The sequence below is a fragment of the Theobroma umbraticum genome, unplaced genomic scaffold, assembly GCF_002168275.2.
Source record: "Theobroma umbraticum cultivar Fairchild unplaced genomic scaffold, ASM216827v3 scaffold_95.0, whole genome shotgun sequence".
Classification (NCBI taxonomy): Eukaryota; Viridiplantae; Streptophyta; class Magnoliopsida; order Malvales; family Malvaceae; genus Theobroma; species Theobroma umbraticum.
Genome location: NW_018397257.1, coordinates 9,002,290 through 9,022,948, shown reverse-complemented (window position 1 = coordinate 9,022,948; position 20,659 = coordinate 9,002,290). Strand labels below are relative to the sequence as shown.

Below are 20,659 nucleotides of genomic sequence, written 5' to 3'. Positions count from 1 at the left end.
TTAGTATAAATAAATATAATGTAAATCATTGTAATTTAGAATTTAAAATTAAGTAATTAGATCTCATAAAAATAAATAATAATTCTGATATTTTTTTTAAAAAAAGAAAATTTTATACTTCAATCTTGAAACTTTTATAAAAGCAAGTTTTAAATATAAGTCAGAACGCGTAAATTTTATTTTGTGTTAATAGGAAACATTCATTTCACATTTCACAATGAAATAATTTAATTTTAATTAGTATTAACTGATAATAACAAAGATTTCGATGCAGATGAGTAATCATTTTAAATGAAAAAATAAGACTTGGTTTTACGGGAAACGACAGCAGGTATCATGTTTATAGTAATCATGATTAAATTCAATAATCTAATTAAAAGAATTCAATCTTAAAACCATTTTTTTATATATTTTTTCCCATTTTCCATCTTTTATAGACATGGTAAATTAATCGAATATTAAGTTTAGTCGCATGGGAAATTGTTGTTGAATGTGGTTGAGGGCTTTTGAAAGCTTATCTTCAGATAGTGTAAAAGCAAATTGAAGTTTGATACTCTGAAGGTAATGGTAAAAAAGGTCCCTGGATTTCCACTTTTTACTAGAGATTTTGACCCACACCGGTCCCCGCAGGCAAAATCAAGCACCATCCACCGAGCCGACTCAGATGGATCATTCCCTCCCCATAAATAAGTCAGCACACTAACTTTCTAGCTAAATCCCAAGGGCCGCAGCAGCCACCACAACCTCAGCTCACATTATCCCATCATAATCTTCACTCGCTCAAATGCAAGCTGCGGCTATAGCAGCCATGGCAGCCCACGCTATTCTCACAGCGACCACATCTCACCACACTCTCCTGTCTCCACTCCCAACTAACCCATCAACCCCAGCAATTCTTGAATCCTCATTTCGTGGTGTCTCTCTCAAGCTCCCTGGCCAATCCATTTCCGTTGCTGCCGCTGTTCCCAAGAAGCCACTTATTGTTTTCGCTGCTACCAAGAAAGCAGTGGCTGTCCTTAAAGGTGATTCCAAAGTTGAAGGTGTTGTCACGTTGACCCAAGATGATGATGGTCAGTTTCTTCTTTCTTTTGTATCTTTTCATCTTTTTATTTAGGTTTTTGTGATACATTTTTGTGATTTGGGTTCTGGATTCTGTTGCTTTTTAGTGGGGAAATTTGGTTTCTTTCTTGGGAATTCAAAGTTTGTTTGAGGAGAAGAAGCAAAAGAAAGGAAATGAGTACATTTTGCTTTTGGGGATTTTTGTTATTGGTGAATTCATTTCCGAGTTTGATACTTTGAGGTTGGATAGAGTCATGGTAAATTTAGGGTATGCTCAGTTCTAGTTCGAGATTTTTTTAAAAAATGTTGTAAATGCCAGATTTTTAGTGCTTGGACAATTTCCTTCTAGTTTTTCAAGCTGATATTTATACTGATTGGTTTCTGGGTGTTGTACTCAGATTTTTTATGTTCAAGTTAAAGTTGAAGGGAATGTCTAGCCTGCAACAAACTTTAGGAAATGAAGGCCTTACTGACACTTTACTGGACATGTTCTTTCTTTCGCTGTTTGATATGGAAACTCAACTCTAGGAGCCACTGAAAATTCAATAGTAAAAAAGAAAAAATTTTAAGTCCATAGTTTTCCCATTTTCTAGCAATCAAGTGTTGCTATCATCTGTAAATGCTTACTTATTTCTTTTGTAAATAGGTCCTACAACTGTGAATGTTCGTATTACTGGTCTTACTCCAGGGCCTCATGGGTTCCACCTAGTAAGTGTTTTCAGCTTTAGCTAATCATTGTCAAAGGATTTGAGCGCAGAAAAGTTCTTTCAAATCTATGATTGTAATCTTTCTTTTTGTTTTACGTGTAGCACGAGTTTGGTGACACAACAAATGGATGCATGTCAACAGGTAGAACTTATTGCATTTGAATCTCATGTTTTAGAATCTTATTGTATTTCAATTAATGTGTATATAAAAATTTTATTTCTTAAAATTTTAATTGATAGGAGCACATTTCAATCCTAACAATATGACACATGGTGCTCCTGAGGACGAAGTACGCCATGCGGGTGACCTGGGAAACATAGTTGCTAATGCTGCTGGTAATGCATTCTTAAATTTTCTATAAAATGATTCTGTGCGCCAATTAGATCTATTCATTGCTTAATGTTTCGGTGACACAGGAGTGGCAGAGGCAACAATTGTGGACAAGCAGGTGCTGTTCAAACCTATGTTTCTTTCTGATAAACTGTGTGCAAGTGTCCAAGCATGCCCATTCTCTTGTGTCTCTGTGCATGCGCAATTTTCCTTCACAGTGTGAAAGGCTCTCGTTCCTGCTTCCTTTTCAGTTTCTAAATTTTTTACTCTCATGTGCAGATACCACTAAGTGGCCCCAATGCTGTCATTGGAAGAGCACTTGTCGTTCATGAGCTTGAGGATGATCTTGGAAAGGGTAATTATTTGGCTCGCAATTTTCACCTTTGCTTTGCAAGGAAACTTCCCTCATAAGTTGTGGATTCGTACTTTATTATAGTCAGAGAAGGGAGACTTATAATATATTGGACATAGGAGGGTGGAATTTGGTCAGAGAAAGAATATTTTTTCCTTAAATATTATGCTTCATCATAGCTGATATGCTTAGTCAGGGGCATATTTTGGTTTTGATTTTAAAACGGTTGGCATTTTTTTTTTCTTATAATCAAAATTATATTTTTGTCATTTCTTTCATGTGCTTTTATTTGCTTCCTAACTTTGTTTTTCTTATATATCTATATGGTTATGCGTCTGCAGGTGGACATGAACTTAGTCTAACCACTGGCAACGCTGGTGGAAGATTGGCATGTGGTAAGCATACATGTGCTTTTATGTAAATGCCTATGTGTTTTAAGAGTAGACAAGAAGTTCATATTTTTTCCAGACATCTCTGATTTCTTTATTCCTGCATCTATGGTTTGAGCATAATTATCTTTTGTTTGTTTTTTCCTTGATTATTTTGGCTAAGCAAAAGTATATTAATAGCTTGGAGGACTCTGCAGCTTTTAATACCAGTTTCCCGTGGCCTTTATTTTATTTTGGGGTTTAAGCTTCCTGGCTCTGTTCAAGGCTTGATTTTGCTTGATGACTGATATTGCTTTTGGTTTAACCTTTTCTCAAAACCTGAGTAAATTAGATCTGTGTATTGTAGTTCCTTCAGATAGGTGTATCTTCAATTCCATTTATTCATTTTTTTTGGGGGGGTGTGGGGGTGTGGGGAGGGGTTTTAGAAGGCCATGGGAGGATGGAGTCTTGAAACTGCTAGAAGAACTAGTAAGCCATTACAGATGGAGTCTTGAAATGTTTAAATTACTTACATATCTATGGCTTGGCAATGGATATGGTGTATATAACTATCTGCTTTCTCTTGGACATAATCTTGTCATTTGCTGTGTGCCAATTTAGAGCCTTAACATCTTATCTGAGACCAATATCCAGTAGTTTGCCCCCAAGCCTTTGTAACATAGGGAAAGAGATGTTTAACGCATGTTTGGAGGTTTAAATGCTAATGTTGGACTAAGTGATCTTACAGTGCCGATATCAGTTGGGCATTCTCCTGTTGTGACTCTTAAATTCTGACAATCTTTGACATGCCTGGCCGATATTCTTCCCAGCATAACATGTCTTCTTCATATCAAAGCTGGTACATTTCAAACATTATATTGAATTCTTAGCTCCCTCTCATGTTTACTTGTATTGGAAATATGTGTGCAGGTGTCGTCGGCTTGACTCCAATATAAATCTTGTTACGATAACAGTACTGTCCGTGCTATTTATCACTTGCTTTTGCCAACTTCTGTTACATAGCCGCATGTTACTTTCAAGGTTGAGAGTGTAATATGAGACATTGATCTTTGTCTGTTATGATTCCCTACGCAATAAAAACTCAACTTGCATGGTTTATGAATGTAGCAGCGAATTTGCTTGTTGAGTTGCTAATTCCATCTTTTCACAGATTTTCCAACATGAGAATGAAACTTTATGCAGCTGGTTACAGAAATTTTTGATGCCATGCGGCAGCCGGTTGTCACTGGCTGTCTGCGAGCCGAAACCATTAAATTTGCTAGGACACTAATCAAACTCGTGGACTCAACAAATACCAAACTATAAGCGTGTTTCAACTTTGGGCCTTAGCCTCTTAGCCTCTCCGCAGTAGCTTTCACAACACAGACCATCGCTCCCCCGGCCCCCAAGCAGCCTGAACCATGAACCATGGAGCTAACAGCCCGTCGTATGGGCCTCCGCCTGGTAGTTTTTAGCTGAAGCCCAACTATCCCCACAAATAACGGCAAATCGATTCTTTTACCATAGCATTAAACCCACCTGGTACTTTCAATTTATTGATCTTAAAAAATTGATTAAGATCACATTACTTTCACAAATTGTACAAAGTATTGCCTTTCTATTTAAGTTAGAAGCACAACCCAGTATTTTACGCCGAAATTATGAAAGAATAAAGAAAAATCTTAATCAACAAGCAGATGAGCCACTGAAGCAACGTGGTTTTTCAGTTGGTAAGTAACCATTAGTACATGTATACATGTATATAAATGCGAAAATATCTTTCCTGAAACGGTTCTCCCTTTGAACAGTAATCTTCTTCACAAAGTGGAACAAGTAATAGTAATTAGTTTGACTGGTGCACCAAAGGAAACAAATGGGATCATGTTCATGTCACATCTGTTTAGTTGCTGATTGGAATTTTCTATTAGGGTTGCTGCTACCCAAAAAAAAAAAGCACTAGACTTTAATTCTACTTCTTTTTTGCAATATATAAAACCCATTATTAAGTTAATTTAAACATGTCAACTAACCTAAACAGATCAAATATAAACTTCAATCAGGTTTTTAAGGGTTGTGGAAGAAGGATTATTGCGTAATTATTGTAGGATATATATCAGTCAATAAGTTTGACCACCATAATATATAAGATTTATTTCTTAAAAATATAATTTATGGTTAAATAATGAGAGGAAGAAAGGTACTTAATTACTTGTGTTCATAAAATCAAGTTCCACTATCTCAGACAAGCTTTTTATTATATGACAAATAACTTGCAAAAATGAGTAGGTTGGTCACTCAATCATTCATTAAAATCATTAAATGTTAGGTTGAAATTAAGGAACAAAGAGTATCAGTAGGTCGGCGACCTAATCAAACTCAAATTAACCAGAAATGAAAAAGGAACATGCCTTTTTTTTTTTTAATGTCAGGTTTTGATTGGAACAGCAAATGTATGGAGATACTGCAATGAAGGCCGCTGGGGCAAGTATACGGTAGCAATCTATTGAGTTAAGATTTGTTAGCTTTGTTTTAATGCTTGATCGAGAGTTAAATCACGAGGCAATTGTGAGATGCAAAGTAGAAATTAACAAGTGAAAAGAGTAGTCGTGGAAGCCTATACCAAGGGATTTATGTGTGTAGAGTTGGCATAAAGTCAATTGTCCTTAAAAGCTAGTGCAAGGATTTGATGGCTACCGCTGTCCTCGTTTTTCTTCCTTGTGCCATTACTTACAACTTGCCAAAGTGGTACTCCTACGCATCAACATCTGCTACTAAAAGTCATCACTGATACTGCCACTACCCACCAACACCTTTATTTCAACATGAAAGTGCAAGATAAACTCACAAATTTCACAGGATTCGGCATGCAAAACTCTCTCTTCTGCTGCTTTTGCTTAGCTATCTGGATTCATGCTCCATTTATTCATGGCTATTGTCTGTGTGTATCTAAGATGTACACATATAAGCAGCAGAGTTGACAGATGAATACAGTGTGTGGTTTGGCCCTAAACTGTTGACATGGTTTGTAAGCCTCTCAGCTTCACTATACGCTTAAATTAGAAAGAGTTGAAGCACTCAGGATAATGCAAGTGGGGTTGCTCCTACCCAAAAAAAAAACAAAAAAGCATTGACTCCTTCTGCATTGCTTGCTTTTGGGTTTCTGCAGATAGTGATATTTACTTTTGTAGTACTTTTTGGTCCAAGCCAGAAGCTAAATCCTTACTCATCCCACGCCTCAAATGTCTCTATCACCCTACCAAGATGATTTCTAACATGCATATATATTGGTGTGAACTGCTAGTAAATATAAATAAATAAGAATTAGATGTTTCAAGGATCTGACTTGAACTACACTATAATAATATGCTGTTAGATGAGAAGGAAAGGTGCCTTGCACAATACCCCATCCCTGCATTAAGTAGACTTGGGGGAATGCTTTTGAGTGAAGTTTAAACAGATCAAAGTAGCACTGAAAACAATGGGAGGAAAATCATGGGAAAATTTTCAGATGACATCAGTCATATGGACCAGCAGGCATATGGACCAGCAGTTATGCAAAAAGTAACCTAATTCATCAAATTAATCCAAGTGCAGGCAAGAATTAGTTATCCCAGCTAGCGAACAAAGTAGTAATGATACCAAAGAGTCTTTATAATAAAGTTCTTGTAACAACCGGTTTGGACCAGGCATCCCTACCTTTTCCTTATAGCATGAGCTGGTTTAATGCTTTATTACACTTGGTTTGGTAATTTGTTTGCTAATGTCTACTCAGTTTCTGGGTCTTTCGTAAGAAGCAAAGGATTAAAGAAATCCCAAATTTTTTGTTGAATTTTTATAAGAACAAGAGGATCCACTGTATTTGGCTCAACCAACCTTATAGCTTTTTCCTTCTGATCTCCCCAGATTTTGAGGGGTTTTGGTCATCCACCATTGCCAGACATAAAAGCCATGCTGCTTCTAGATACTTAACTGAAGGGATTTTTCTTATGCTCTTACCAGTTCCAATTCCAAAGGGAGTTGGTTCACTGACAACCAAGAAAAATAAAAAAGAATATAAGGACAAGCCGGCTTAATTTGTTTGTTCACAGACAGCCAAGAAACATATAAAACAAAAACACTTATATCTGTTTGTTTGTTATATCAAATAGTTTAATTTGAGGTTGAGCTGCAACTTGCAAGTTGCAACTAACATGCTCCCATGAGTCACACCCCATGACTTGTGGCTCAGCCTCTTCCTGATCCCTCTCCCTTTCTCCCAAGAGAAATGGTGAGAGAGAGAGGTGGGTGAGTGGAGTGAGTATTAAGTTCACTGGTTGAGTGCAGTGTAGTGTCTGTAGAGGCTTAAGAGTATGTTGCTCTATCTGATGACAGCAGCAGATAGGCCCCATCTCTCAAAAAGAGCCCAGAGTTTGGAAAAGACCCCAAATTTCATACAAATTTGAGAAAAGTTTAGTATTCAATTTTGGATGAGATTAACTCTATGGTGTCTTGTTAATATACTGATCAAAATTAAGTTAGAATTCATTATTAATTCATTATCAGTCTCATTTGTTTTTACTTCATTCATAATTGTTGAATTTTTAAATAAAAACACATTCAATATTAATATTAAAGATTATAAAAAATACAAAGCATCAATAAATAAACACTAAATCTCAAACTCTTGTCACTAATATTTAAATCCATGAAATACCTTCTATTCTATGTAATATGATATTTTTATTATTCCAAAGAAAACTCATTTCTCTCATAATTACTTGATCACCAAGAATTTCTATGGGTTAAAAATATTTATTCATTAAATATAATTGTCCTCTAAATATACTTAATCGTCAATTAAGTCCAATTAGATATTGGATCAAATATCTAAAAATAATCATCAACGAATCTGGTGTACAGTAATAAGCCAATCCCAAAATGATTTTGTTAGCTAATACATGCTTATATAAATCAAATATTATATTTGATCAATCAACATCTCTTCATCAGCATATCTTCAGCCAGATTTAAATAGTATCATTTTATTGGATTTTTTTAATATGATCTTGTTATAGGATAATGTTTACTACAAGGTTGCTAAGTGTCACAAACTTAAAGGGGAGCCATGTGAATCGCACATCGAAGAGAATTTATATTCTTAGCAGATAGAGTCATAAGTCTCACATGAAAAAGAAGCTTTAACGAGGAGCCAATGGAGGATATTATAGTCTTAGAGCCATGAATTTTACATTGACTACGTAATAGAATGATACTGGGTATTTAAAAGTTCACATTACCTTTAACCGTGAGGTATTTTTTGTGAGACAAAATCATGAGGCCAATAGATCAAAGCAAACAATACCTCACAAGGTTGGTGTGAACTTTGACCGTTAAAGGTTCACACTACTTTCAACCCGTGAGACCAAAGGTGTGACAGTTAAAGGTTCACACCACCACCTTCAACCTATGAGGCTAACAGGTCAATAGGGTCTGACCTTCAACCTGTGAGGTCAACAGGGTCTGATGTAAACTGTGACAGTTAGTATCAAAATAGATTTTGGTACTAACGATGTGCCACTAAAGACAATGGAGACAGTTGGTATTAGAACGGATTATGGTACTAACAATATGTCATTGAGGACAACGGATCTTTATTGAAGTGGAGGAAGATGGTATGGTTTTAGAAGGAAGCCATGAATCTTACACATCAGTTATATATTCGAGTGATATTGACATTTAAAAATTTACACCACGTTCAATCTATGAAGTTGTTTTTGTGAGACTTGTGACTCTAACCATTAAAAATCATATATTCTGTTTGATGTAGGATTCACATGGCTTTTTTTTGGAGCCATGACACTAAGGCTAGAAAAAAGAAACAAGAGTAATTATTCAACAAATTATAATCAAATACACATCAAAAGACAATGAAATAAATAAAAAAAATCAAAAGACAAAGAAATAAATTAAAAAGAAATCAAAATACTCAATTTCCTTTTTTATGACTCAAAGTTTGTTATATCCGATTTGAATAGTATAAGTGATAGAATTAAATTGTACCTAGGTATCATGTACCTTGACTTCACAGAATTTATACACTATTACTGAATTACAAAGTATTACTTTATAAATGTATAGTGTATAAAATTTATATAAACTCTTGTATTTCATTAATCACATCTTAGTTAACTAAGATTTTGATAATTATCTTATATATGAACTTATAATCAAATCAATTAGCTTTTTCTGTTACATTCGGATTGGGTATATGATGAGAAAAAGAAGAATGCTTTGCTTTGCTTTGCTCTCCTTTACAACTTCCTTCAGTGGCTTTAGCAACAACAGAAGACAGCAAAGAATTGCGGCTGTGTACCTTCCCTTACGTGCCTCATATAACTAACAACATTAATTTCTTACGCCAAGAATCAGCCCCGTCAGCCCCACTCTGGTACATATCTTATATATTTATTTCTCATATATCTAACTTTGGAACTATATATCTAATAGTAGAAGGAATCTACCTTTTGTTATGATCCCACATAAATAAGAGATAAATGAATTTTAAATTTATAAATAAAAATCTTCATCTATTTATCAAATATGCATTTTGAATAAAAAATGTAAATTTATTATATTTTTTATCATGTTACGAATTAATTTCTTTTGACATATTAATCTCAATCCTTTCTTATTTATAAGAAGCCATCCCATATGAATTCCACCCTTTCATTATCACAAGATTCAAATTAATGAGAATTGTTTATACGATACAAACATTGATTTGATCAGAATAATTGATCCGAATTGCCACCCCAAGGCTCAAACAGGGGGCGAAAAGGTAGTTCATTTGGCTGTGGGTCGAGGTTTGCAACTAACACTTGTCGATCTAACAACGAATTAGGGAAGAAAACATGAATTAAGGATATGCTGATCAAGATGTTCATTATATTATCATAAAGCAAAAAAAAGACAAAAGGCAATTAATTGCTTTGGCAAGGCATGAAGGATAAGAATTTCTCACAACCTGGCAACGTGTTACTCTGGCAAGTGTGGCCTAAAGAAAAGACTTGTGACATCTACCTACACATTTATTATTTTGATTTTATAGAAACATTAATAACACCTTTAATCACTAATAGCATCATTTGAATTTTGATTTGGGGTACCTAATTGGTGACTTACACCTAACTTAAAGCTTTTGTATTGGCCTTTAATTTTAATTCAATCAAACAAGTTGACCTATATTTGTGTTAAAACCATCGATCCCCAATCTATACCACCACTTAATTAATGAAAGGATGAGCAATTATAACAATTTCAGTCACAGCATTGATAAATTACATTCTAAAAATTGAACTAATTAAAAGTTATACAATAAATATAAGTGTAAATTTACCCAAATAAATGCCATATCAAGCACTTCAAAAGAAATAGACAAAGTGTTTCAATTCCGTACCAAACAAGTAACAGATTTTGAAAAACTTATACGTATGAATTTATTCTATCAAATTAATTTTTTTTTGGAAAAAAGCAATGTTCAGTAGATAAACACTAATTATAATGAATTATTATAGCAATGGATTCAAAGTTGATACCCTAAATTTGGGGTTGGAGTAATTATCTGCTCCAGATTTTTATTTATCTAAACAAAGTACAATTAATTTACTGTAAAATTTGCAGTATTTCTAATTTAGCGAGATTTCTTGTAGGAAAAACAATTGAGAAAGAGTATTTGGTGGAGGTTCACGTTAATAATTTATCGAGCACAGCCTAATCACTCTACCATTACAAGGAATATGTGAGGACCACTCTAATCTTTAGCATCTAAACAAGATTTTGAAGAATCAACATCATGAAGAGCAAGACGTCCAATTAAGTTTCGGAAACATGATTTAATTTTTTTTTGTGATTATTAGGATTGCATTTCAAACAATTAAAGAAAAAAAACAGATATCACATCTTGACAACAATCAGAGCACTTCACATATTGCTCCTAAAAGATTCATAACTTTTTGGAGTAAATATCACCTAGTGTGACTAAACAATAGTGAATCTCAATCAAATTATAGGAGAAAATATGTAACATTGGCTGGGAAAAATAGTTTCAATGTGGTGATTGATGCATGAATTCTCGACTAGGAGCATCGTTGGAAACAATGAATTTAGCATTTCTATGAATAAATAAAGTACGGATTTAATCATTGTCAGTTGAGAATCTTTTTACATAGGCCAACTAGCTAGCTAATTACACTCAACCTTACTGTACCCAGTCTTATTTCTTTTTTTGTCTCTTTGCAATTAAATTGGGGTTATGGAAGTAAATATGTGTATATGTATATTAATATATTCATACCCACGCAGCAGATATAGACCCCTCCTTTGAAATTGAGGGATTGAAATGACAAAATTTGTCCTGAATTATTATCTTATTTTAATCTTATTGGTCATGAGTTTCATGTCAATTGCCACTTTGCCAGTATGAAGTTCTTGTTCTGTTAGTGTATTTGTTGTTTCTTTTGCAGAAAATTGGTGGGTAATGACTTTCATAAATTTTGAAATTGCCAACATTTCAATGATGCCAACTGCTGCACTAACATGGTTTGTTTGGCAGACTGAACTTGAAACTTAAGCATTCCCCATTAAATTTTCAATAAATGAAGTTGGTATTTGAATTCTTTAACAGGCCCAGATTGACTTGTCAGCAATTGATTCAATAATTCACGAAATTAGTTGATTAGACATATACATGGTGGGGAAAGAATTATTAACCCAATGTAATGGCTTTGCAAAGAGCATGAAAAAAAGAAATTGGAAAAATAGTCACAAGACTCCCTGTGTTAACCGTACTTTGTGACTTGTCAAGTAAACATCCTGTGTTCAACAAGAGCCTACTTGACAATGGAAACCTTTGCAGTTGAATGCCTTTCTTTTCTTGCTGGGCTGAGCACTGGCCTTGGGGGGTGGCCTAAACTACAGTTTATTCCCACAAGCTTTCCATGAGATCAGAGACAGACAGAAAAAAGAAATACCCTACTTTGATCAAAATCATAATAATCCTAAAAAAGGAGAAAGAAGGAAAGAAAGAATAAAAAAGTGATGGGGTTTGCTTGAAAGTAACCAGATTCTCTCTCAGGAACTCAATTTTTGTGGCGCTACGTACTTTGCTTTAAGAAGACGTGGAGTAAATGAGCGCAGCAGCATGCTTTTAACGTGCAATTCCCCTTTGCTTTTAATGGTTTTGTTTGTGTATATTCGTGACTTGGCTGCCACACTGTGTGTGAGGAAGTGAGTGTCTGTGTGTGAAACTTACTCTTAACATAACACCAACTCAATTGAACTGTCCTAACTCTCATTTTTGCCCCTTCTCAGCCTCTCTCCCTCTCTCTCCACCTAATTCTCAACTCTAATCTTTGCCTGCACTTATCTTCTCCTCCCTAAGATACTGCCAAGACTTAGTTAATCAATGCTTAATATATATAGTTATTCTCCTAATTGGTTGTCGTAATTCTAACCCAAAAAATCTTCAGAATTAAATTCTCAAACGAACAATTCTGTATAATATAATTACTGAAAGATTAAACATAAATTGCATGAGAAGGAAGAATTAGGGGGAAATGATATTTAATTATTGGTCGAATGATGTAGACACAAGTAAAATATTTGTTTCAACTAATAGTAACAACTTTGAAGGCTGGGAAAGCAAGAAAAAGATTGGTGATATATATGGAAATTCATGGAGTACATAGTAACTATTCACGGGGCGGCTTTTTTGAGTTTTGACTCCAAATTTATTACGAAAATTTTCAATTTATATACATAGACACCAACCACCCTTATTACCATTCACTATATATAAGATTCCCTTTATACTCTTTATCTTTGCTTGCTTCATTTGTTTTCTCTCTAGCTGTTACTCATCTCCTTTGTTAGGTCACTCGCTTCTCTTTTTTCCTTCTTACAGTACAATTTTCTTCCTTTTTCTAACTCCTGTGTACTCTTTGGCTGGGCTTTGGTTTGGGGGAGAGGGTGGATATGCAAGCTCAAGAGGAATTTGTGGGGTCTAATGACCAAGCCTTGATCATCAAAGGCAAGCGTACAAAGCGCCAAAGGTCAGCGTCCCCGTTCGGCGTCACGGTGACCTCTAGCTCTTCAAGTGCTTGTGGTGGTGGCAATAGCGGTGGCTGGTGCTGCTGCGGGTGGAGGAGGAGGAGGAGTGGTGGAGGAATACAACTCAATTTCCTCTCCGACGACGTCTAGCGAGATTTATGAGAGCACTGAGGAAGAAGAGGACATGGCTAATTGCCTAATCATGTTAGCACAAAGTGATGGCCCGAAAAGGGATGTGGGAGAGAAATTCAAGATTGAAAAGTTTGGAACTCGAAAGTTCTCTGAGATAGCTACTACGACAAACAAGGCTGGATTTTATGTCTACGAGTGTAAAACCTGTAACCGATCTTTCCCTTCATTCCAAGCGCTAGGAGGGCACAGGGCAAGCCACAAGAAGCCCAAGGGAGCACGGCAGAAGAGAAAAAACCACTCGTTTTGGCAGTGAAAGGTGATGTTGAAGAAGGGCAATTCAACAGGGAAAGTCCTGTTCTTGCTTTACAAGTAAGCAACAACAACAAGGCTTGTCATGGGAACAAGGGTAAGATTCACGAGTGTTCAATCTGTGGCTCTGAATTCACCTCTGGTCAAGCCCTCGGAGGTCACATGAGACGGCACAGGGCTGCCGCGGCTGCGGCGGCAGCAGCAGCTGCTGCTGCTGCAAGCAATCCAGTTGGCATGACCATGAGTGCTGATACTACTAGCACTACGATCGACTCCAGCAATGGTGATGACATCAAGCCTAGAAATATTCTATCTTTAGATCTTAATCTTCCAGCACCGGAAGATGATCTCAGGGATTCCAAGTTCCAATTTGGGCAGTACCCCAACAAGCTATTGTTTTCTCCACACCAGCTTTGGTAGATTGCCATTACTAAACCCAAAAAAAAAAAAAAAAAAACTTATGGATCGATCAATGTGAATTATTAGTATTGTTTCAATTTGATATTATTTACAGTTATCAATTATTATTCTTTGAATTCCTTCTTTTATTTCTTCTTTAGACTTCTGATTTTTGATGATCTACTTGTTGAAGTTGAATACTTTGAGTAAGTAAGTGGTTAGTGTTCATGGTTGCCTTTCATTCACGAAAAGTGAGTGATGGGGGCATCTTTTTTTTTTTTTAATATTTTATTTTTTTTCTTTATGAGGTTTCTATAAGTTTTCCCCCATTAAAATTTTATGTTGTTTTCAGTTATTGTTCTTTTCCTAGTGGGAAGAGAGCGATGTGTGACACTAAAAAGAGAGGAGACACACAAGAAATATGGGAGGGTTGGGCTATCTAGGGTTTGGCAGCACCAACACCACAACCAAAAGTCGTGGATTAGGTTCTCTTCCCCTTTGTGTTCTTTTTTTTGGTTATAATAAAGCTAAAAATACTCTTTTAAATTTTGTTTTATTTTCTTTCTCCCTCACTCTCTCACCCCACAGTCTGTTTCATTAAATGACAAGGAATAAATGGATATAGCAAGCTGAGTTGGTAACTGCCCTTAGCCATATGTACCCATCTGTATCTCTACATTTTTTTTCTCCTTCCTTCATTAATATCATTATTCTATATTTCTTTTTGTGTGTGTATATATATATATATATTATTTTTTTAATGGTCTATCTTGCTTTCTTAGCTCTAAGTCTACCCCCCGTTACACCTAATTAACCAACTGTAACATCCCTTACTTTGCAAGCAACTTAACTAAATTGCCAATCATCCAATGGGGTCCAGATCCATGCCATTGATATTCCCTAAGAAGACACTAATTACTTACTTTGAAATCTTTACATATAAAGATATCGAAAAATTTAAATACGTATCTCCAGTAAATAATTTAAAATCCAAAAAAGAATTATGCGTCACGAAATTGAATTTATGTAGAATAAGTAAAACTCTTAGACTCGTTAAATGTAAAAATTTGTCTTGGAGTATAACATGAGTAAAGCATGGCTTATCATTGAGAAACAAGAAAGAAGAAAACAAAAGGGGTGACTTAATTTACTCACTCACACTCACTTGTGTGTAAATGGAGTTTGTTATGTGCACGTTTTGGTGAATGTTGGTAAGCGAAGCATGTGGACACTTGCGTGAGATGTCCAAATACAAAGAGAGAGAGAGATCATCATTGACATTTGCACATGTAGTGGGGGGAGAGTTGCCTTGTCATGCAACCTCCCAATATTCTCTTCTAATTATTCTATATGCTCTAAACAAAGTGCTAATAACACTCTCCATATAATATTTTTATGCTTACTTTGCTTGGTTTTGTTGAAAGGTTCTCTTCATTGGCCACTTAACAACTCAAAGGAACCTAAAACTAGCTTTGTGTCGAGAAAATGTCTCAACAGCAATAATGCTTTTCCAAGTCTTTTTCTTTCCCTTATATATATGTATTAAGAAATTCTTATCCAAAATTTTTCAGCCAAGAACCTACACATGTTATCATGTTTTAAATACATGCCAGCCAAATCTCAAAACTTAATTATATCAATAAAATCTCGAGTTTAATGTGAACTGAATTTATTCAATTTAAAATTTTAAACACAACTTGTTTTGAATGAATCAAATAAATTCAACATCGAGATCGTTAGCAATATAATCTCAAACTACTGCTAGCTGGCTAAATGTATTGATTATGGGATTGCAATTACAAGTTGAAAGCTTTGCAAAGAACCCCTCATATAGCAAAAAAAAGAAAAATGCCTAATTGGCTACCATGCAATCCACCCTGGAAGCTTGTTAGGCTAATAACCAGAGTTAACGGTAGCCAATCACACTAAGAGAATATAACAAAGTGGCATGTGGACAGTTCGTATATCTTGAAGTGGCGTGGCCTCCAACTTCACAGCTGGATGGCTATCGAAATCTCTAGGCTTTGAGCTTTTCTGCTGCTTTCCCTGTGTTGTTGTGGCCTAGTCATTGTATTGCTGAAAGGGACCAAAGCTCCAAGGTGTTTGCTAACTGTGACAACTTAAGCCAATAATAACTAAGCTTGGTGTGATTTTGGTATTTGCCGGTTATCCCTCTTAGTAACAATAACGCTAAACAAACTTCTAACTTCTATCGATCCATCCAATCACTTGGCTGATCACCCAACTTCCATAAACTTGGGTTTGAGTCCAACACAATCAACCAAATCAATTAGGTTTAGTTAATTTTCACATGTATCATACTAATACATCATGGGTTAGATTCAATTAGGCTTTCTTCACTATAAATTTTTTGTGTGGTTAGTCTTTCTTTTTTGGTGAGATGTTGCCTACCTAATGTGCTTCATATACAGATTTGGTTCAGTTAGGTTTCTTCAAGGTCATGGTAGTTACCAAATGAAAACTATGTGTGAAGGGAAAGTGATGAGTACTTATTTATGCTTACCATGCATGCAGATAAAGGCATGTAATTAAAACACATCAGTCACTCTTTTCAAGTAAAAGTTTTGCTTAAGAAGAAGTGTTTTCAAAACTATGGGAAATTGATTTGTGATCAATCTCATCCCATTTAGCTAGCTAATTATACTTTCCTACCTGAATGAGTTATGAAATATTTTGACTTTAAATTCTTGTATTAAATGCAAAGATGAAGATGGTTTATGAAGATTATAACAGTTTCCAAATGTTTAAATGTTCATACAAGGAAAATTAGGTTGTGGTCGATCCTATTGCTAATTTGAAATTTGTGTTAAAGCTAGTAAGCACTTGAACATTTGACTTATTGGTTGATACATGATTCTTGTTTAAAAAGTAGGATTCAAATTTCTTTATAAACAAAAAAATTGAAATCCACCTTATACTATCAAATCAGCAAATTAGTTTTTGCTGGAAATAATTTGACCATCTCGTATCACAGTATATAGATTGAAACAGAAACTCCCAGGCATATGTTGCTGTGGTGTAGTGGTCATCACATCAGTCTTACACACTGAAGGTCCCCAGTTCGATCCTGGGCAGCAACAAATCCTTTTACCCTTTTTTGAGCCATAAAGGATTTTGGCTCTGATAGTTGGACCCAGTCCAATAACACCAGTTCACGCATGTTCACTGTCCTATTAGTTACGCAACCAAAGAAATTCTTCTCTTCACCTCCAATTTCAGACTAGCTATTGTCTGATATATTTAGTACGGAAGAAACGGACATGGACTTAGATGAAATAGTCGTATTCTTGGTTTGGCTATTCCATCCTGCTTGCAACTCTAAATTAGGAGACATTTGCATGAGAAAATTTAAGCAAAGGTGTAAAGTTATGACTGTTCTGTCAATAGGGGTGAATGGCTTTGCAGGATTGATCATAACTGCCCCCTCTGTTTTCACACCCCACCCTCACCACGTCAGCCAAGCCCAAGGGTTCAAGCTCCGATATATTGGCATAAGCATACAAAAAGCATCAATAAAGATCAGAGAAAGTTTGGCATGTGCAACCCAAGAGAACCACAGAGAGAAGCTGTTTTCCAGATGAAACAAGGCAATATATGAATAATTTTCAAAAGATCAATACATTCTACAAGAGAATAATAAAAAACCTGGAAAAAAGAAATATAAAAACTGCTCTGCTATGATTAATACAGCTAATACATGTACACACAAAAATTACACACTTGTCACTCTCCAACGGGCAACATTTGAACTTGCCTTGATCGTGTACCTCCTGCAATCAAACAGTAAAGAATTCAGCATTGTGAAACTCATTCACTCCATTTGGAATTATACAAAACCTTTAGTGAAAACCTCATGAAACTTAATCAAACCTAATCCTTTTTCTTGGGTAATTTCCGCTTCTCTTTGAACATCTAAGAGCAAAAATTTTATCTTCTTTAAATTCTCAGCCTAAACTACATGCCAATCAAAAGTCAAGTTGTGTCATTCTTGGCAGAGACTAGGTACCAAGAGCAGAACTTTGTAAGAGAACCAATGCAAGGAAAGTTCTTCCTAAGATCAATTCCTTAACCTTTATTGACAAGCTGCAAGGAAAAGTTACCCCCACTATTTCAAAGAATTGTATTATCAGATGCTCACATGCCTTAGACTGATGCGAGTGGCAAAGAAGTTGCCCATCCAAAGAGGAGATGCACAGAAGGGACTTGTCCTTAGTTAGCATAAACATTTAGTCTCACTTGAGCTGTAACTTCAGGGTGGAGCTTCAGCTCTGCGACATATTCTCCTGTTTCCCTGATCTCTGGAAGAGAAACAATTCGTTTGTCCACATCCCTACAAATCAATAAAAGAGTTCAGAATTAAGCAACTAGATTGGTACATAAGGAAATTTTGTCAGGAGGAGTACACGTCGGAATAGGAATTTTTTATCTCACATTTCTTAATTACTATTTACTAGGGTTTCAAAAGGTCTGGTTGATTAGAGATTTCCATTTAGAAAGGGTTCTTGTGTAAGATTCATATACCCATTCAAATAACAGGATAATAATATCCAATTGGTGGCAGATCATCTAACCATGAATACACGCAGAAATCAACTTTCTTAACATATTTACTAAAGGCGAAACACTGAAACTTAAAGGAGACTATAATTCTTTGTCATAATGAAAAAGGTTCATGATGTTGCATCTATCAATGGGACCAAACAAACTTTATGGAACAGTTTGTCAGCTTCATTTGTATTCTGTAACTTGTATCAGCAGATGGAGATGTGTGTTAAGAATTGTAATGGGGCATACGCATAAATTTGAATGCTAGGACTCAATTAGGCAAATTGCTTGAATTTTTTTCAGTGCAACTAATGTTACAAATTTACTGAATAAGTTGCAGAGTTACGAAGCTTGTGTTAGGAGAAGAAGTTAACAAATTTTTAAATCTAAAACCCACAAAGATTGATGATTGTACCTTTGAAGCTGTGCCTTGATAATGTCTACAAGATCTTGAGAAGTGACACTGACAAAAAAAAGTGAAAGTCAGAGAGCAAATATGATAAGCAAACAACAAAAATATTAACTGCTTATCGTAGAGTTGGAACCTACTAACCTTCCAAAAATTTGCTTTCCTTTACCACCTTTCCGCTTCACCTTGAAAGCTCCAACAGTTTCAAATATTAGAGCAAGTTGTTGTGCCTCTTCTTTTACCTGCAGTAAAACAAGATTATCTAACAAGATTCAGTGCACAAACATGATTAGAATCTCCTCTACTAAAACCACAAATGGCAAGCAGAAAAACAGTAACATCAGTATATTGTGTTCCTTGCATACCAGCTTGGAACAGATAAATCTAGTGTTTGATTGAACTGCACACTCTACACCATAAAGAAATCCTGTATGATTTTACTTCATACCATCAGGACAAACACACAAACACATACTAACACAAGCGTCACCTCAATCAGGGAAGTTTCTATTTTGACATTGCAAACTTGCTTTCAGCCTCAAATCATTAAGATGTGCAGTGCCCTAGTGGGATTACAGACCAAAACAAAAAAGCAGAAAAGGAGATGACCCAAACATCGAATATTCAAAATTGTTAAATACGAAGAAGACAGTAATGACTACAAGTACCACTAAATTACCCGTTGCTTCTCTGCTTCAATTCGTGCCTCCTCCATTTTCATTTCCCTGGAAAAAAAAAAGCATCAATTATTTTCTAAATCATATGTAAGGTACATTTTCTCCCAGTTATACAAAAGGTATGTTTATTAAACTCCCAAATCAAATTCATCTTACTTCCTTCTAACTCCTAGTTGGATACTATTCAAAAATCAAGAAAAGAAACAAAAATTCAAAAAAAAAAAAAGATTAAGGTTAGACAATACTTAAGCAAAACAGGAGTGATAATCTGGGCCTTTCCCATAGGCAAAAGATAATTCCTGAAATACCCAGCTTTCACATCCAAAAGCTCCCCTTTCTTTCCTAGGTATTCCACATCCTCCTTCAATATTATCTGCACCCAACATTAACCAACACCCAATCAGCTTACTAAATTAAAAAAAAAAAAAGAAACATAATTTCATGTTACGAAACAATTTGCTTACCTTTCGAGTCCTTTTAGCTTTCTTTTGAGCAAAAACCACGAAGACCCTGTTTCTGTCTGAATCTTTTGTTTTCTCTTTTTGGGTTCCTCCAAAGCTGTGAAGCCATGAGAGAGTAGATGCTGCTGTAGCCGTTGCCATTGCCACGCCCTGGAGAAAAGCTCAGTCTCTTTTATCTCTGCTCTTGTCCCTCCCCCACTTTGTAATCTTATCTGTTACTGCATTTTCTTCGTAGTCACTCTAGGCCACCGTTTTGCGTTTCATATTCCATCGTTTTATAGGAACGTAGTAATTTTTGCGTTTTATTCAAATGGTCTTTGAGTCTTGTCTCTGTTAACAAGCCTAAACGGGCTGAAAACAGTCTGCTGGATAACCCATTAACTGACGTGGTTGACTTGACTTGATCTAGCTCTGCTTCTAAGAGGCCCATGAGTTGATCCAACTGTCCCATGACCCAAAAGAATAAACAATTGGCCATTTAAAATTTTTAATTATTTATTAAAATCAAGCACGTGGCATAGATATAAACTATTCAAATCTAACAAGCCAATTTGCCAACATGTATTAAGATTGGAGTAATCATTTAATAATAATAATTGTGCCATATTTAAGTCCTAAAAAATGTAACTGTTAAAACACCCAAACCCAAATTACAAACACGTCACATAAATATTTTAAAATTAATAAAATCTATATAATATAATATTTATATTTTATACAGTGTCAACATATGGAAATCAAATGTTATCACTTTGCTATTAAATAAATTTAAAAGTTTGAAAGTTTAAAAATTAAATACTAAT

General features: G+C 35.3%; 2 protein-coding genes, 1 non-coding gene and 1 pseudogene across 4 annotated transcripts; 3 read left to right on the top strand and 1 right to left on the bottom strand.

Annotated features, from left to right (window-relative positions):
* The first annotated feature begins 698 nt into the window (after window positions 1–698).
* On the top strand, window positions 699–3,936 carry CSD2 (copper/zinc superoxide dismutase 2). The gene is made up of 8 exons (XM_021422434.2): window positions 699–1,070; window positions 1,706–1,767; window positions 1,869–1,908; window positions 2,007–2,102; window positions 2,184–2,215; window positions 2,377–2,452; window positions 2,791–2,844; window positions 3,748–3,936. Exons 1-8 carry the CDS (start codon window positions 785–787, stop codon window positions 3,771–3,773), a joined length of 672 nt encoding a protein of 223 aa, XP_021278109.1. The 5' UTR covers window positions 699–784; the 3' UTR covers window positions 3,774–3,936.
* An 8,844-nt stretch (window positions 3,937–12,780) lies between these two features.
* Window positions 12,781–13,892, top strand: LOC110412124 (zinc finger protein ZAT5 pseudogene; annotated as a pseudogene).
* A 2,819-nt stretch (window positions 13,893–16,711) lies between these two features.
* RPL9 (ribosomal protein L9) lies at window positions 16,712–20,114 on the bottom strand. Of its 2 annotated transcripts, none has more exons than XM_021422913.2 (7): window positions 19,860–20,114; window positions 19,641–19,768; window positions 19,398–19,443; window positions 18,863–18,960; window positions 18,725–18,772; window positions 17,903–18,094; window positions 16,712–17,534 (listed from the first exon to the last, which is right to left on the bottom strand). In XM_021422913.2, exons 1-6 carry the CDS (start codon window positions 19,995–19,997, stop codon window positions 17,974–17,976), a joined length of 579 nt encoding a protein of 192 aa, XP_021278588.1. In that variant the 5' UTR covers window positions 19,998–20,114; the 3' UTR covers window positions 16,712–17,534; window positions 17,903–17,973. The 2 variants fall into 2 exon arrangements, with proteins under 2 accessions (XP_021278588.1, XP_021278589.1); XM_021422914.2 differs by having other exon boundaries at window positions 16,717–17,534; window positions 17,907–18,094; window positions 19,860–20,016.
* On the top strand, window positions 16,772–16,844 carry TRNAV-UAC (transfer RNA valine (anticodon UAC)). The gene has a single exon. It is a non-coding gene; the product is annotated as a tRNA-Val (tRNA).
* Window positions 20,115–20,659: the final 545 nt, after the last annotated feature.

Bases quoted from the DNA above. Each gene is read 5' to 3' on its own strand.
- CSD2 (XM_021422434.2), top strand. From the start codon at position 785: ATGCAAGCTGCGGCTATAGCAGCCATGGCAGCCCACGCTATTCTCACA. The intron at 2,103-2,183 runs GTAATGCATTCT...TCGGTGACACAG, and splicing joins CATAGTTGCTAATGCTGCTG to GAGTGGCAGAGGCAACAATT. The intron at 2,453-2,790 runs GTAATTATTTGG...ATGCGTCTGCAG, and splicing joins TGAGGATGATCTTGGAAAGG to GTGGACATGAACTTAGTCTA.
- RPL9 (XM_021422913.2), bottom strand. From the start codon at position 19,997: ATGGCAACGGCTACAGCAGCATCTACTCTCTCATGGCTTCACAGCTTT. The intron at 18,773-18,862 runs GTTAGTAGGTTC...TTTTTTTGTCAG, and splicing joins GGAAAGCAAATTTTTGGAAG to TGTCACTTCTCAAGATCTTG. The intron at 18,095-18,724 runs GTACAATCATCA...ATTGATTTGTAG, and splicing joins ATCAAGGCACAGCTTCAAAG to GGATGTGGACAAACGAATTG.